Genomic DNA, 17,837 nt, shown 5'->3' on the forward strand with positions numbered 1-17,837 from the left:
CTTTACGAGAAAGAAAAAACGACTTTTTGTGAATAAATGAATATTAATAGAACAACTGCAAAACACCATTTTCTTCTTACACGCCAAAAGTACAAATCTACAGAACGAAGCAAAGAAACAAACTCAAGCTTTGGTGTGTATGTGTATAACAAACTCAAGAAGCCTTTTGATCTTTAAACCATCTCCAAAATGACTATGGAGCAAGAAATAAGTTGTCAAAAAAAAGACAATAGGCGGGAACAATTTTTACTGGAACTAAACATACTTTACATATGTTACACACGAACAAGACAACCAAACATGTCCATCACATTTTAGGATCTCTCTAATAAGCTTGGTGGACGGACTTCCGAATATTCAAACCTGAGATTTTTCAGGTAGGTTTTTGTATCAACAAGGTTTGATTCTATTCTCTCATTCCCACCCAAGCTTCAGCATCTGATCCACCACCTTTAAGCTTAACTGCAAGTCACATTTGAAACACGCGGATTTTTACCCATGAACTATGATGAGTAACAATATAAATTATTTGTGCTTTCGTGAACTATGTACAGAACCAGGCTTACTATTATTATATGATAACAATTTGATGAACCAGGCTCAAATGGTAATAGATAAACTTACAGCCGGATCTGTGAAGATTATCAACTGTTTATCTTCCGTGGAAACTAAGAGGTTTGTGTTGTCAACGTTTAGAGCCAGTGCGGTTATATCCTGCCCTTGACCAAGCTTTAGCACGTGGAATACCTACATATGACAAGTTGTTTAGACCAAATTAAAAAAAAATACCCGTTTGTTTACTTTATCTCTTCTATCAGAGTACTTATCGATAATACCTGTAGTGTGTATAAGTTGAGGAAGCAAATTGAAGGAGATGAAACATCCACTCTCTCGATTTCTTTGCCATCTTTTGATGCTTCATTACTGCTCGAGTAATCCATGCTGGAACATGAGTTCATCCCAATCAAGGCGTTTTGACCATCCATGGACATTTCCATGCAACTTATGCTACAAGAGAAAGGAAGTTTCGCTTTGGCAATCAGAGCTCCGTTAATGGTGAAGACGCTTATAGAACCCTCCGAGTTACTCCATGCCATAATAACCCCATCAGATGAAATGCAAAGAGAGTTAGCCGTCACACCAACCAATCGTCTGATCAGTCTTCCTTTTCTGATGGAATGCAATAGAACATCTGAAGACTCCGAGGACGAAACAACCACTCCTTGATCTGAGCTGACACAGCAAGAAACTATCTCTCTTCGGTGACCACGGAGCACTTGTATTGGGCCTTCAATCCGACATTTTTTGCCTTTATTTGCCAACGTGTTGGCCAGATTCGTGTTGTTTGCGGAGGAAGGCGTTCCAGAGCCACTTGATGGCTCAGACACGCTTGTTCGAGAAGTAGACGACTTGTGAATTCTCCACAGCAAAACAGTACAGTCCCGTGAACCCGTCACAAGGTAGTTGTTATCTGGAGACAGAGCCAGACATGTAACAGGGGCACAGTGCCCAAAAGCCGTTTCCAGAGTTTTTGCTCCATCGGATGAGACTAGCTTGATACTATTATCCGCATGTCCACCTATAAGAAACACACAAAGATTTCTGTAAATACATTACCAACACACTTGGGGACCGCAAAACTGCTTTTCTTATTACCTGTGATTATTTCCCCATTGCTTGTAATAGCAACTACAGACGAACTTCTGATTCCTGATGAGGCAAATGCCTGTGCCTGGGGAAATTGCCAGTCATCGGTTCCGGAACTAGCTGGGCCCTTGAACATGCGCATCAATGATCCACCACTAGTCGGCGTCGCCGTTGCCTTCCCGTGATGAAAGAGGAAAGGAGTACCTTGACCATCAGGGGTGTTTGATTGCCACTTGTGCTGCGCAATACGAGCTGCTGGCACGTTCATGTCCACAATCAAAACACTATCTGAAGATGCCTGAATGGCTGAGGCTGGTAAGTTGCAGCGTTCCGGATTTTGGACAGCATACGGTTTTATCTCTTTTGGATTTCGAAAAATGGTCTGCCAAAAATTCAAAATAACCTTCAGTGCAATAGTAACTGTAGCAGAGATATATCGTAATACGATAATTATGTCTTAATTTTCTCCAAGAACACTGTATGGTAGAATCTCCTATATTCACATAGAGTCAAAGAAAACTCTTTGCTAAACCTTATGACACAGACCTCTATAACAAAACACTATTCATTGTGATAAAAGTTGTTAAGGAACCTATTGACCTTCAAAATAATCCACGCTCAGAGAAATGATAATGATTAAAAGAGGTGTTGACTAAGAGAATTGCAAAACCAAACTGAGACTTGAAGTTACCTGCATATGTAGGACATCTTTCAGCGGCATCCTTTTCATGTGAGGAATAGTTAATAGCTGGGACGGTGTTTGCCCAAAATAAGCTATTTGGTCTTGCGTAGCACGTTGTTGTACCTTCATTACATATTCACAGGCAAGTCACGAAAACATGTATACTGTAACTGAGCAACTCCAACAGTATAACAAAGGTGCCTTACCGGGTCTGTGATCTTATCAATATCAACGGTCCCCTCGTAGGTAATGTAGAAGAAAACGTTATTTGCCATTATAGCTTCTTTGCCGCGTTGCTTATACCTAAAATGAATAGGTTTAAGTACAAGGAGGAAACTAAGTCACGGAAAAACGTGCTGGGGAGGGGGGGAAACCTACCCAAATATGAGATCAATCCATTCATGCAAATGTGCAGATACATGCTCGCTTTCAAGAGCCCTTCGTTGCTTATGTACAAAGTCCACTGGGCTTTTGGCCCAAGGAGGGAGTTTTACAGCATCTGATAGATATAAAACAACGCATCAAATAACGAAATGTTCACCAGCCAGGCATAAATTTAGCTATGACAAGGAAGAAAACCACAATACCAAGCTTTTCCCCCAACTGTGTTGTACCAAAGTCGATTGAATTTTCGTTGGTGAGCACCTCAGGGAGATAAAACATCTCTGGAACCTGCAACGCAAAATTTAGTGGCAAAATATGGATGGGGCAGCTGAGGTAGTAGAGGCGGATAAATAAATCTATTCGATGCTTCAGGGAAACCAATACTTACCAACTCTTTCACATCACTCATGTCTTCCAAAACTCCATTCCATGTGGCGGGAATGTCTGAAAACATGCGGTCTGCATGATCAAACTTTCCACCTTGAAGTTGAATTGACAAGGTTGTGAACGGTTCAACTCTTCCAAGATAATACAACACCTGCGCACATGAGATAATAATGACAACATATCAAAAGGTGTACAAACTTCATCCAGCTACATCAAAAATAGTATCATTGTCTTCTTCCAAGATTCAGAGGAACACAAAATTTTAAACTGCGGATGTGTTGTTGCAGGATATTATAGACAAGAGAAACTTACCGCTCCAGCACTTGAGTAATGCGAACCATAGTGAAATTTAGGGATGACTGGATCTTCAAAGCTAGAATATCGCTCTTGAAATTTTTTCAGCCGCTCCGGATTCAATGCACCAATTGGCTGAGCATATACAGACCCACATCACAACAAGATTCTCTAAATTTATAATCCATCATATACAGGTTTAGAACGAAGATTTAGAAGCAAACAGCAACGGAAACCACCTTTGAAAGATCTCGGAAGGTCGATGGATTTGAAAGGTCCAGGCTTTCTGAACTGTTGTCAGAAATAATCCACGGGAAAACAGGATACTGCAAAGAATAAGATATTTCATTAAGGAAGAAACGAAATTGACAAGTTCACAGAAAACGCTAAAGATCACAAGATTTTACCTGAGTAATGTCATTGTAACTACGACCAGCCAACGTGTTAAGCTGCATTAAGTATTCGAAATTGCTAATCTGCAGAAGTTATGCAGATGAGGAGGGTCTTCATTCTCAGAAAATGATAAAAAAAAAATGCATGACAAGTGTGAATGTGCGGTTTATCGGTACCTCCCATCTAGCCCAGCGCTCCGTTAACTGAGTTCTTCTCAAAAGCTGTTCCGGCCTCTAAAGAAGTAACAATATATGTAAGTTTGCAGCACAGGACAGAAAGTGCTTTATCAATCCCTCATTAAAGAACAATATGGACCAAGAGTAATTCAAAAGCTAAGCGGATGAAGATAGTAAGGAAAAAAACACAAACCTGAGTTGCTAGGTAGATATTGTTTAAGTGAGGAGGTCTTGCTTGAACGATGGCTCGATATGCATTTCTTCTTCCTTCAGTACTCTATGGCGTTAAACAACAAAATTGGGACAAGTAATTGGTTATAGTATAAGGAGACCTGGAATAAAAAGGTTGGAAATATACATATATCATACGTAGAAAGAGTTTTAGATGCAGACCCCAAAATCAAAGAAGAAGTTTGAACGGTCGACCATAAAGAGTTCCAGGGCGCTCCTTCTCAGGAGATATCTGAGAAATAATCAAAGATAGATCACAGTCACTAATCCTGGGCGAATAGAAATGGAACACAACCCATTGAGAAGGAGGAACATTTAACCAAAAGATAACAAAATGAAATAATCAAAGGGAATATACGAGCTAAACAGAATTTTGATGATAAAACTTTACCTTCGGCTATAAATCTGATGAAGAGAGGACATTGGCCAACTACGATCCTTTTCTTGGTCACCTAACTGAGACCCATCTGAATGATCAGACATATGCTGGTTTTCGCTGTTGTCAACAATAAAATTTATTCTCCGTGTTGTAATCTGAGAAGGCAAAGTAGTTATGATTAGCAACCAGAAATCCATACAAAAAGCATATTTGGGAATTCTAGCCAATTATAAGCATGCCACAGTTCTCGACTCCACTGCATCTAACTATTCTAATGGGCTAGTATCCAATTTCTCTCTCTATTCGTGTTTGCTACTTGTTCAAAATCCAAAACGTTCAGGTCAGTTAAACATACTTGGAAGGTTCCTTTCACAACCCTTAGTGGCCGGACCATAGATGTGGGGAACTCAAGAAGAATCCTTTCATCAAGTTCACTAGGAACAAAGCCAGCTGCTACTACTGATGAATCTCGGGCTAGTTCAAGGTCATTCGAAGGTCGAAGATCACTAGTTCCTGCTGAAGTTCTGGATGCATGCTCATGTGACCCAGCTATCCTGTCTTCATTTACCCTTCTCTGTTCTTCAGAATTGACTTTGACATCAAGATGATCACCCTCTCCATGTTCATCATCTTCATATGCTATTTCCATCGATATTACATCAGCAGCCAGAACAGGAGGATTTGATGGAGAACCCTTGCTAGCATTATCACTTTTAGTGTCTGCCTGATCATCATAGTTTGCTGCTGCCCCGAGGTGATCAGTCCCAGAATAATTCCTCCTTATACACTGTCGCATCCTCGAAAAACTTTCCATAGAATCAAGTTTCCAGAAAACCTGGATGTTTAATTATATCACGTCACTCGGAAAGTTCTCAAACATGTGCTAAATTAAAAAAAAAAAAAAGTAAAAATGACTTACACGTTCCGGACTGCATAACTCATCTCCAAAAGGCCCAAAAAAACATCTCATCTCTGCCAAGTAACGAATTAATTTGCGCCAACCACGGCTTCCCAAGCTTAGGCGATTTGCTGCTAAGATACCATCTTGCATACGCCTATCAATCTGATGAGAAAGTTGAACCAAAAGGTGGGGTCAGAGTATGCGCCTTTCAAAAAACCAATAAAGTGTGACATAAGCGGAAAGCAAACCTCTGATCTTTGCATATTACGTGCTAAAGCAAAACTTGCAACGAGTACAGCAATAAATTTGTAGGACAAAGCATTGAAATCTTTTCCATAAACTGATTTTGTATCCACTGGTTGGAGACATTCCATCCATGCCACTCCCATAGCTTCAGAACTGTTCCATCTCTGTAAACGCTCCATGTCACTGATATTTCTCCGCTGCGCAGACGTAGCCATTGCAACAGCACTTAGGCCTCTTCCAGAGCCAATCTTTGCATTCCGTTCAAGATCTCGTGCAGCTGCCAAAGCTGCCGCTTTTGCAGCAGCTTTATCTCTTGGTCGAGGTGGTATGTTATTTTTTGTAGCCTCCAGCGGTTTCTGGAAGCTTGAAAAGGTCTGGAGTTTGGCAGTCTTACGCTCAAGCATTGAAGAGTCGCGCCTAAGATGTGAAGGTGTAGGAGGTGGTGGCGCTTCCCAACCAGCTGCCCCTGCCGCTATCATAGCCAGAGCCATTGCAGCAGGTGGTGATGCAAAAGCAGCAGCCCACTCCGGAGTTATCATAGAAAGAGCGCCCTAAACAGATAGATTTGGATAGCTCAATACGATAAACTAAAAAACAAAAAAACTAAAGCTAACATAACCCTTAAGGTAAAATTTTAAGGGCTCAAGCAGCATCCCAGCAACTAGAAATCAATAATGGCCATTCTAGAAACATAAAACAAAGGGAATGTTAACATTTTTTGCTACCTCGACGGGGAGAGCATCAGCCGCCAAGGCACGATCATCAACGACAAGGGGATTCATACCATCAGCAGTGGCAAGTTCATGGATGCCAGCCAAAAGTGGTCGCCATCTCCGGAGGACTGCAACAAATGGCGGTACAATGGCCTCTATATAATGCTTACGGAGTGGTTTTCTGTCTCTGCTGATAGCATGCCATACCTACAAAGATTTTTGAAGAAATAAGACCCCCCAAAAAGACGAACGAAAGGATGGCATAAGAAGCAAAACAGGGGAAGATGTGTAACTTTCCCTATATCAACATGAATATTGGAGACTAGAACATCATTAAGCATGCCAATCAGATTTAGGGAAGAACTAACCTCAGAATAGAGAACACATGCAGTAACAAGTACTCTCTGCCTCTTTGAATCGGATATTGGCATGTTCAGGATAGGAGAAAGCACACTGAGATTAAACAAAAAAAAAGTCAAACTTCTCCTGATAAACAGCAGAACCAGGGAAAATATCCATTGTTAACTAAAAATCAAGCATTAGATACCATATTTTAAAATTATCTGCAAATAATTCAATACAAAATCGTATATGCCCCGTAGTCATCATCTTGAGTGACCCACAAGTGACTTGGGAACACAAATGAACTCAGAGCATCATATTGTCTCGGCTCCAAAATGCTAAAACAAAGTATCTAAACAGATGGATATCCAATTGGCAATGAAGGGAGAGAGGTATATGTCACTCAGTTACCTCCACAATAATGCTGATCGTGACTGTCGCATAGACATCTGAGAACCGGTATCTAGTGAAATCGAATTTCCAGAGGAGCGCTCAAGACTTACATTTCTCATCAACATATTATCTTCGCCATAGTCTTCCTCCCTCATAGATAGAAGCACCATTCGAAGCATACATAAGAAGGGCTGATCACTGTCCAGCAACTGGTAGAGGGATGCCATCCCTCCCATCCCCGTACCAGATCCTCCACCTATTCCAAGGCCACCTCCAAGTCCGGACTCATCTAGCAGCAAAGCTTGAAGCATGGATACAGATTTTTTAACCAGAGGAAGTTCAATCCAGTTTCCATGAGCATCTTTTTCTAAAGTAGACTTCCAAGAGTCTGGACCACTGCCACCACCACCAAAAGAACTAGTTTTAGAAGGAAAACCAACACCATACCACAATCGACTCCTGTACTTCCAACCCTCAGCCAAATCCATGGCACAGCTGCCATATGAAACAAAAGCACATGAAACAGATTCATAGGGCTCAGCTGCAACGGCAGCAGTAAGGCGCTCCATCGCGACTGCAGAAATCTGTCCACTTGCATCGGCCATTGAAGCGAGTATCTGAAAGAAAAGAAAAGGAAAGATAACTTAAGTGTCCATAACATAAAAGTGTACGAGAATCCCAAATAACGAAATTAAAACTTGATAATGTATATAAAATGAGGCATTAACCAAACTAAAAAGCTGACAAATAAAAATCTGAACAGATCAACAATATAAGGAAATACTGAAAATTATAAGCATGATGGAAAGTCCAATTTAGAGAAAGTAGGCGTTTGGGAGTATTCTCCACTTACATCTAACGGGACCTTTCCCGAATCACTTGACACTGAAGCGCGACTGCTAGAAACCTCTGATGATTCCCCTATTGCTGTCAGTGTGCTTGTGCGATTTTTAAGGGGCGAAACAAAAGATAGAGGAGACGGGGAGGCATCAACTGCATTTGCTACACAAGCTTGTTTGCTTTGTAACCGCAAATGATCTTCGACAAGCATCAAAATCACGATTGCATTTTCCACCAGGAAAACAGAAAGCTGTGCAGCATTATCTGCTCCTGCCTTTGCATCTTTTGGTGCTAGACCCTCTGCAGCAACACCAGCAGCTGCTGCAGCAATAACTTGAGTCTGTTGAGGGAAAGAAAAAAGATTATGTAGGTAAAACATCTAGTTCTATCCCAGTCGAACAAGACAGGTGAACACACACATATGCTTAGAAGAGTAATATGGGAAACCAAAAAAGCTTTACAGCAGTGTTTGCTTGCAAGCAAACTCTCTGAGATGTTATCTAAAGGTCTTTCCAGGAATGGAAGGGTTTGTCTATATTACTATACATGGAACTTCTGAAAGCATACAAACCATTTTGTGGTCACTTATAAGATAAAACAACAAATTGTGAAGAAAAGGAGTTACCTGAGCCTGTAGTTCTCTAGCAGCAAAGTCTAGCAATCCACCAAAGAGCCTTCTTTTGAAAATTGGTAATGACTCCTCGCGCCTTCAAGGAGTAGAATGTTAGAAAAAATGACAGGGAAGGGACACTAGGGTATGACAAGATCAGCAGGAGATATGACATAAATAGCACAGAAAAATAAAGTCAATTCGAAAACAAAATTCTGGAAAAAATGATGAAGATGCACATGGAAATACCTAATTCTTTGCTCCCCAGTACTCGAACCACCAACCATAGAAAGCCACTCTGCACAATGAATTGTAGCCTCGATATCCTGTAAGAAGGAAATAGACGCCGCAAGTAATTATAATTGAAACAGTGTAGCTTGAGAGAGAGCTAAGGTGTAACCAATAGACAATTAAAACAAAAATCTACCTTCCAACCATCCTTCTGCCGCATTGAATGTTCCAACATTATGATCAGGAAGTTGTGAATCAGATCTTCGACCTCAGAAGAACCGGCTGAAGCAGACTGCTTCCCTGCATCCTTCTGTATACACAATAATCATAGCTGTTGTTAGGACATGCTTCTACAATTTACTCACTCTTTAAAAGATGCAGGCATAACTAGACAATAAACAAACATGAAGGAAAAGATCTAGGTTCTAAGGTTAGATGAGTACCTCATAGTTCGTGATCAGTATCTCCAATATCCACTCAGGCCATTCTTCCATTGTTGTCAGACTGGTCCTATTTTCTGGATGACTGCAAGCCAAAAAAAGAAGATCCTGACAAAAGAAAGAGCAAGTTCAGAAAGTACGTCCGACTGTGGAGGATACTGGACAAGTGAATGCGTTTGAAAACAGTCCACAAGATAAAATTTCAGGCAATTAATCTGATTAGTCTTCCTGACAGCTTTGTAGAGTACAAAAAATGCTCGTAATATTTCTTAGTAGCTTGAAATTTATACAGCCCAGAGTTTAGAGTATCTCAAGCACCTTTTACAAGGATCTTGAAAGTCGGGAAATATTTCAACTACGACTTATACCTGAAGTGCTCGGCTTTGGAGATTCTTAGACGCAAATGGCAGAGACCGCAGCAGAACCAACAAAAGTTGGGAATGTTCAAAACGGTGACCTGAATCATAAAAGTTAAGGCCATCCTCTGTTGATGAAGCATTAATCTGCAAGAAAGCACCCATGAGCACGATATAATTTTTAAACCGCACAACAAAATCTACGAGAATAAACATAGACCAAATATATATTGTTGACATAATGTGACCGCACATCACAATACCATATTAAATATGATGGTCAGTATATGGTAAAGAAGATAGTATTTCTTCGGTCCGGATAAGAACCAACTTTCAACAAGTTTCACACCTTTTTAGCAAAAAAGCACAACGTTTTAAGCGAAATAACTATGCAGCAACACATCGAGACTTTGTACCATTGCAATCAGGAAAGAAACCTTTACGTTTTTCACGACTGGAATGTTCTTAAACAAATTAAACAAAATGGAATATCAAGAGTACATACCGAGGCCCCAAGCAAAGTTGTATAAACATTGTCAGTCATCAGCCTGTTTGGAGCAGCTTGAAATGCTTTCAGCAAAGCAAATAGAAGCAATGCAACTTTATCATCGAACATTGTTCCTCCATTTTCATGGAGCCCACTACCCAGGATGTTACTTGTCACATCAGAACGGCCCTCCAAATCAAATGTTAGGTGCCCACTAGAAATTAACGCACCAATCAATCTGATGATCCCGACCACAACAGCATCGCTATTGTCGACATTGTACACGTTATTTCTTGCATTATCAGCACTTATTGAAAGACTTATACCACCAATTTCAGACGATATTCTCTCAGTATTTCTGAAATTGGAAATGGAAGCCGAGTCACTATCACAAATGACAGGAGCAGATTTGACCTCTTTTTCTTGTTGAACTGACTCTGATTCATTCAAAGACCCTACATTGTCATCCTCACCAGAATTTCCATCAGGACCACAAGGGTCAATGTTAATCTCATTATCGTGTGGATCAGATTCCAGCTGTTTTACCGAACCAGACTCGTTGAACTGACTCTTTTCACTCTGATCAGACAATGACCTTGTTTCACTCTTACCAGCTAAAACATTGCCCTCACCAGTTTTAGCTTCTCTCTGAAGCAGAACAAGAAGTGTTTCTATCCCACCGGATGTTATAAATACCTCTGCAAACATCGTAGCTCTTGCAGCATTTGGCTGTACAACCAATCTATACATAAGGTGTAGTACCCTCGCAACCTAAAAATACGGAAAGGTTGAACAGTGTCAGAAAACACGTATTTTTTTTAATGGTCCTTACCATTTTTTTCCTAACTACCAACACAAGAAAACTGCCATCTGTTAGAATATTCTCTAGCAACAACACAGGAAACGTGCAATCTGTTCGAATATTCTCTAGCAAAGTGATCCACATTTCACCATGCAAACCATTGTAAGATGGTTTTCCAGAATTCAAGTCTACACACTATGACTATTGTCGCTTAATCTATTTTTATGGGTAGTGATAGTGCAAACAACCTGCAAAAGACGCTAAGATCCAGAAGTGGACTGCATTACTAAAAAGTTGGCGGAGGACGAATTGGCAATGGATATTCAATTAACCAAAAATATTAGAGATACGCACGTGATAATCAAAAGAAAAAACGTCCATCCACGCCAAACAGTATTGGGGGCAGAGAGCATATAAAAACTAGGGAAAAAAACTTACAGGTTGGCCACTAGTTTATTTTTACATAAGAAACCAATATACCCGGCATGGAAAATTTTTGCTTCCCTATTTCAATTGCCTAATTGTGATTAGTGAAGAACAGTAAGGAAAACTGTTACCTGATTTGGCTGTGGACTGTCAATTATGAAACCAAGCAATCGACGGAGGTCATCAGCAGCTAAAGAAGGAGATGCTGCTCCCATCAGAAGTTCAATAATGACCAGAAGTTCATCAATAAGAGCGTTAACTTCCCCCATTTGACGCGTATTCCCGTCAAGAGGAAAAGTGGTCACGGAATTCTGCTCAGAAGTCATCCAATAGCATCTTCGACAGCCATCCAGAAGCAGCTGAATAGCATCGGCATTCCTCATAGCTTTTGCTTCAGTGAAAACCATATCTTGAAGAGATGACAATAGCTTCTTTTGGAGTCCATAATTGCACAAGCTCCATATTTTCAAATCTAATAGCAGTGTACGGAAGAGCTGCACTTTAAGAACATGATTGATCTTCTGAGATTGGCACAACGAAACAATAGCAGCAACTAGTTCCTCTTCTCCTACTCCATCATGCTTCCTATCAAGGGATGCAAGTGAGTGTAGAAGATAACTTAGAATTCTGGCCAGAATCTCGGGTCCCTGAGTACGACACAACTCTTCATTGTTCCCAGGATGTTGAATAGCAACTGAGATAATTCTAAATATAGGTGCAGCAAGAGTAACTGTGGACAAAGACAATGGATTGTTTCCTGGACATGGCTCCAAGCTATCTTTATTCACGTTGCTTACAGTCAGAGGAAGTAGAGACATGGGTCCTCCATGAGCTAGGGCCCAGAAGGACTCCACTGGCTTCATTCTCGTGGCAACATAGACTTGTCCAAGGACCTCAGCTGGTCGCCTTAGAGTGCCTTAACAAAGAAAATGATAAAAAGCAGATTAAAAAGATTTGTTGAAGCTACAGTAAAGAGTTAAAATGACTATTTCCGTCTCATAGCTGGAGAAAGACGCACAAAGTTTGTACGATAATGAAGAAGAAGCAAAACGACGAAAAGAAAAGAAAATCATTGACAGAGGGAAAGAGTAAATCAAAGACAGAGATAACGAATCAGCCATAAGAATCTGATAACATATAATAAAGCATATCAAAGAAAATATTTCGGGAATTAATGTTATCAATTTTTTCAAAGAGCTTTTTGATCTTAAACTTTATTAAAAGGGAGTGCATATATAGGCACCTGCTGCTCCAGAAAGTGAAGCATCTGGGCAAAACCGCCCACTCAGCAGACAAGGGTGGTAAAGCAGGTGGGTATATCCTCCGATCTCTGCATCCAAAAGACTACTTTCATCTGCACTATTACGTACATGTTCATTTGTAGCTAACCAAGGGAGGCCTGCCCCATTGCCGAAACAAGGCAAAACATCCCCACCTCTAGAAGCCAAGCGCGCCATTCTTTCAGGACCAATCGGTTCTTTAAATATATAAACTGGTCCCACCTCCGCAAACAGAGGACACTGACGACGGCGACGTTGTAGGCCAGCCATAGTAGGAGGAGGATTTGTGCCAATGCAACAAAAAGAGAGGGGCTTGGATATACGAGGAAAATCAAAAGGACGACTTTCATACAAGGATCCATCAACATACAGCCGTAATTCACTCTCTGCCTTCCCCAGAAGTCCTTGCTTGCCGCTATGCTCGAGGCCAATAAAATACCAACATTGAGGCTTAAATGCATGGGTAAAATGCAGTGAAGACTTTCTTCCTTTCCCACTACCACTCTCAACCACCAGAAATTGAGCATGAAAATATGCTTCAATTCCCTGATTATCAGCGGACAAAAAGCTGAACAAACGTGGCATATGAGCAGTACCCTCACCAGCGAGTGCACTCGCAGCCGCTGCAGCTGACATTGCTGATGTTTTCCCTGACTTGGCTGCTGCAGCAGCAGCAATTGCAGCTGCCGCAGTTGCAGCATTTAATGTGTCAGCAAATGATTCAATATATATCCATGTTGCAAACGCGTACCCATTTGTAAAGGGCCAACGACTTTCTCCGGGACCAAGTAAACCAGAGCTTTCACCATCAAATTCAAAAGTACAAGCAGGTCCCCTTGATTCCTTTCCACTCATTACCTTCTCCAAAGCAAGCATCAACGGACTTGACCATGCTGTTGTTAGCGTGGTTTTTACAACCGTAAGCCAGCTGTGTAAATCATCGACACTAAGGGAGTGCCCAGCTAAATGTTGAATGCATAGAAGCAAAACAGCAGCAGCATTCCATTTCATATCAGCGTCCTTAGAAATAATCTCTTTCACTGATCGCAACAAAACCCCCAATAACCCTGCCGTCGAACACATTGCTCTGTTTCTCGTGCATGATCGTAAAATAACAAGCAATCCCCGAACCATTCGGGTCCTCGGGGACATGAAATGAAGGCTATCACCTAAACAAGGTAGCCAAGGAATAAGCTCAGCAGAAACAATTGCAGCACGGGCATTTAACATGACACTAGGAGGGTTGCTATCTTCATCCTCTTCAAAGCTCTCAACTCCACCCATGGTGGCAATAAGAGAATCAACAACAAGGAACGCAGTGCTCTCGGGGTCCTCTCCAGAGTCAAAACTCTCAATACCGCTAACAACATTCTTTAGTTTGTCTAAGCTTTCAGGCTTCCCCATGATGGCTGAATCCACTAGATGCAGTAGTTCTGGAGAAACATTTGAAGTTGTCGCCTTTGGCTTGGGCTTCTGCGGGGAATGAACTGGGGAATATCCAGATTCCGGATGGGGAAAAGAATCCAAACTAGTTGCAGAAACCGACTGAGTCATGGAATAAGCTGCCTCTCTCTCTGGACCAGGGCTAGAAAGTCTGTCAGTTTGCACATCATCCATGGGCATCAAATCATACGCCTCCTGAGTCCCGGACAAGTGATAAGCAACCCCTTCGGCCGCGCCACCAAACGAAGACCTCTCATGGTCAGAAACTGAACTGCTTCCAGGCTCCTTAACGTCACCATGTGATACTACGTTTGCAGACTTCTCCTGATCTCCCAGAGAAACTTGTTCAAAATCATCATCCTTGAAGTCTCCACCAGCCGCATCATCCTTGGCAGTAAAACCAGAATCCCCTGAATCAAACGCCTCTACCCAATCCTGCACGGGAGGACTAGGCATATCAGGATGATGATGACCAGAAGCTTCTGCGAGCTTCCTCTCATCATCTTCTTCCATTGTTTCAACTTGTAGAGGAGAGTACAGTCATACACAGCAACGTGTTCTCACCTGCCACATGTTAGACATCAAGTTTAAGTACACACTGACGGTTGATGGAGATGAACACAGAGTACAGATGAATGCACTACGACTAACTTAGATCTACTAAATGCTCAAGCACAGTATAAACATTAAATCAGAGGATTGGACATACGCAGATCTTATAACGATTAGGGAGATTTCGAAAAATTTGTATTGAAAAAAAAAATATATATATATATACATTCCGCGAATCGGAAGAGAATACGCACGGATCGGAGCGGAGAAAATGTTGAGAAATGAAGCAAAGGAAAGCGAATCGGAAGCGACTGAGATGAAGTCCAGCGAATCTGGATGGGATATCTCTGATTCCTCAGGCGGTGCAACGAAGAATGCGAAAGATTCAGCAGACGACGGAAGTATAGAGAGAGAGAGAGAGAGAGAGAGGAGACGATCGGAGAAGGGAGGCGACTTGGGCGCGCGGGAGAGAGAGAGAAATAGGAGGAGAGAGAGAGACTCTGTTTGATTTAGCAACCTTCTCACACATGAAAGTCAATTATCATTAGAAATTAACTCAATCAAGTATTTATTTCGCTATGCATCTATACTATTAAAGAAGGATCCCATTGGCTTTTTTACTAAAAATACCTCTTTCTTTAATAACATTGCATATTTCATTAAGGGCAATCAAGTAATATTAATAATAAATCTATAGTGGGTCATTTTTTTTAAATCCAGCCCATTGCCCACATCATTTTTTTTGGGCCATTTAGACCGATTAACAAATCAGATTCAATTTTTATTTTTTTGGATTGGGTTCGAGTCGGATCTTTCCGGATCCGGGTGGGTTCGGTTCTCATGCATAAGAACCTGAAAAATAACCAAATAACCAAAATATCTAAAACGGGTTCGGTTATTTATACTCGGAGTAACCAAAGTATCCGATTCGGTTCAATTTTTTGTATCCAAATTTCTCAAAAGTAACCAAAATTAACCAAAAATATCCATTCTATACAGTTTTTTTGGATAAACTTTTATCCAAACTATCATATTTTATCCAAAAATACTCAAAAGTACTAAAAATGACTACTATAGTTAACTTATGATATTAATTTAAAATATTAAAATAATTATAAATATAATTATAACATATATTTTTAGATATATATTCACATTTCGGGTATCTTCGGGTACTCATTTAATTCTCGGTTCGGATCGGGTTTGGATCGGTTCTTCGGATATAGCAATTTAGAATTCATTCGGATATTTACCCCGGGTCTGATCGGGTTCGAGACCCTGATTTTTGGGTTGGTTTTGGGTTGGTTCTTCGGGTCCGGATATTGTGATCAGGCCTATATTCATTTAAAATGAAACATGATAAAGAAAGATAAAAAGCTTAAGTTTTTTATAAAAAAAAACAAATATATGAAAATATGACATTTTTTAAATATTTGTCAATTTAAAAAAAAACGTAAAGGAAAATAAACCTGCGCTTTAAAAGCGCGGGTCAAAATCTAGTAATCATGTTAAATAAATGTATTTCTTTATATATTGTTGGCTTTATAGTTATTTACGGGCTTTTATAGTAGTATATGGGCTTAACCTAGGCCCAATATTATTTGGATACTTAGGCTTCTTCAAGCCCTAATGCAGCATTTAATGGAATGCTTAGACAAAAAGAATGATTTAATTAAATCACAAATAATAACCCAAGTTAACTTCGATACTTAGCTAAGGTTTTTTTGTGAACGAATTTTTGGTGGGTTTCAAACCATGTGTCACTGTTTTTTTTTTTTTAAACATCTGAATTTATATTAATCTGGAAAGATAGACGATCTACAACGAGAACTTACAACCGAGCACGACAAACCACATCACGACAGACGCTGTCAAAACAAGAACTCAAACAACCTTCCAAGAGTTCAAACTCACTCCACTTCTGTAACAGACACAGAAGGACACAACAAAGCAAAAATCAGAGGGCCCTGCTTTCATTAACAAAGAATTCAAAGAGCCATTCCGGATGACCATTGGCCACATAAGATTGAAATCTTCTTTGCCTCATTACGCTTTGAGCAATGAAAGCCGCCCCTCTATTTTCCCCTGGTGAAACCCACAACAACTGAGACTCCTCTATCAACGCCAAAAGTCTGCTCAATTCATCCGTTTGAAATCTGATCACTGGCCAGAGATGAGGTTTCTTCATCGCTAGAAACAACTCTTTAAAACCATGTGTCACTGTTTGATTTGGTCTTTCTTTTTTTTTCTTTTTCTTTTCTTTTCTTTTCTTTTCTTTCTTTCTTTTGTTCTCTTTTTCGTTTCTGTCTCGATTCATCGTCTTCTCCGTCAAGAGGAGAGACCCAACGATCTCCTCCGCGTTCACTGATCAATCGCCGATTGATCGGAACCGACGATCGGAACTGAGGACGACTCTTTTGTCTTCACAGAGTCTCGTCTTCTCTATCGGATCAAGGATCGAAACCAACGACAGACGACGTCTCCTCACGGAGATTCCTCCGCCTTCTCGGCCTAAACCGACGATCGAAACCGAAGAGGACTCTGTTGGCTCCTCCGCCGACGAGTCTGTTGTCTCCTCCGCCGAAGACTTTGTTGGCTCCTCCGCCGATGACTGTTGGAGATAAGTTCTCACTTCCCAACTATTGCATCCTTCTCGTTTCAATTCAAGCTTTAGTTAAGTTAATGATTATGATAACACTTTTGTGTGTCATTGTAAAGCTTTGCCGATTACGGTTTCAAGCTTAGTCTGATTGTGATTACGGTCTTAAGCTTTAGTTAAGTGTATTGTTGTTTCAAGCTTTGTCTGATTGTGATTACGGTTTTAAGCTTTAGTTAAGTGTATTGTTGTTTGAAGCTTTGTCTGATTGTGATTACGGTTTTAACAGATCAGACAGAGAGTGTCTTGTATTGTTGTCTGAAAACTCTTTAGAACCATTTGCTGGTTTGTTCAAACAAGTTGATTATTTGTGAATGCTAATTAAGGTAGTTTATTGGTTATTTGCGTAGATGAATCATGTGAGGAGGCAAAGACAGCTTATTTGTTGGAGGTTTATGGTGCGGGGATGACGCAAAGATCAGAATGATCTGACTACTTGATTGCTTCATCTGCTGGTTAGGTAAGTGAGCAAAACTTCCTAATTTTTTTTTAAGAATCCATGAATAAGATGCTTGCATTGGAGGAGGTTTATTAGAAGTTGCTTAG

At 40.6% G+C, this 17,837-nt stretch overlaps 1 protein-coding gene across 2 annotated transcripts; it reads right to left on the reverse strand.

Moving 5' to 3' along the window:
- Positions 1-49: 49 nt before the first annotated feature.
- On the reverse strand, positions 50-15,152 carry LOC108811373 (BEACH domain-containing protein C2). 2 transcript variants are annotated; one of them, XM_018583422.2, is made up of 32 exons: positions 14,890-15,152; positions 12,604-14,647; positions 11,492-12,276; positions 10,151-10,903; positions 9,658-9,792; positions 9,293-9,397; positions 9,046-9,159; positions 8,868-8,944; positions 8,634-8,715; positions 8,022-8,348; positions 7,187-7,785; positions 6,802-6,886; positions 6,446-6,640; positions 5,723-6,271; positions 5,493-5,636; positions 4,929-5,408; positions 4,586-4,728; positions 4,357-4,426; positions 4,157-4,240; positions 3,964-4,020; positions 3,802-3,870; positions 3,634-3,720; positions 3,413-3,529; positions 3,102-3,251; positions 2,917-3,001; positions 2,708-2,828; positions 2,536-2,632; positions 2,339-2,452; positions 1,657-2,029; positions 837-1,579; positions 625-747; positions 50-462 (listed from the first exon to the last, which is right to left on the reverse strand). In XM_018583422.2, exons 2-32 carry the CDS (start codon positions 14,594-14,596, stop codon positions 415-417), a joined length of 8,904 nt encoding a protein of 2,967 aa, XP_018438924.1. In that variant the 5' UTR covers positions 14,597-14,647; positions 14,890-15,152; the 3' UTR covers positions 50-414. The 2 variants fall into 2 exon arrangements, with proteins under 2 accessions (XP_018438924.1, XP_018438925.1); XM_018583423.2 differs by having other exon boundaries at positions 14,862-15,152.
- Between the last annotated feature and the right edge of the window lie 2,685 nt (positions 15,153-17,837).

Source organism: Raphanus sativus, chromosome 6 (genome assembly GCF_000801105.2).
Source record: "Raphanus sativus cultivar WK10039 chromosome 6, ASM80110v3, whole genome shotgun sequence".
Taxonomy (NCBI): Eukaryota; Viridiplantae; Streptophyta; class Magnoliopsida; order Brassicales; family Brassicaceae; genus Raphanus; species Raphanus sativus.

Excerpts from the sequence above, each read along its gene's own strand:
- LOC108811373 (XM_018583422.2), bottom strand. The coding sequence starts at position 14,596 with ATGGAAGAAGATGATGAGAGGAAGCTCGCAGAAGCTTCTGGTCATCAT. Across the intron at positions 3,871-3,963 it reads AGCGCTGGGCTAGATGGGAG|ATTAGCAATTTCGAATACTT; the intron begins GTACCGATAAAC and ends TAACTTCTGCAG. Across the intron at positions 2,453-2,535 it reads TTGATAAGATCACAGACCCG|GTACAACAACGTGCTACGCA; the intron begins GTAAGGCACCTT and ends TATGTAATGAAG.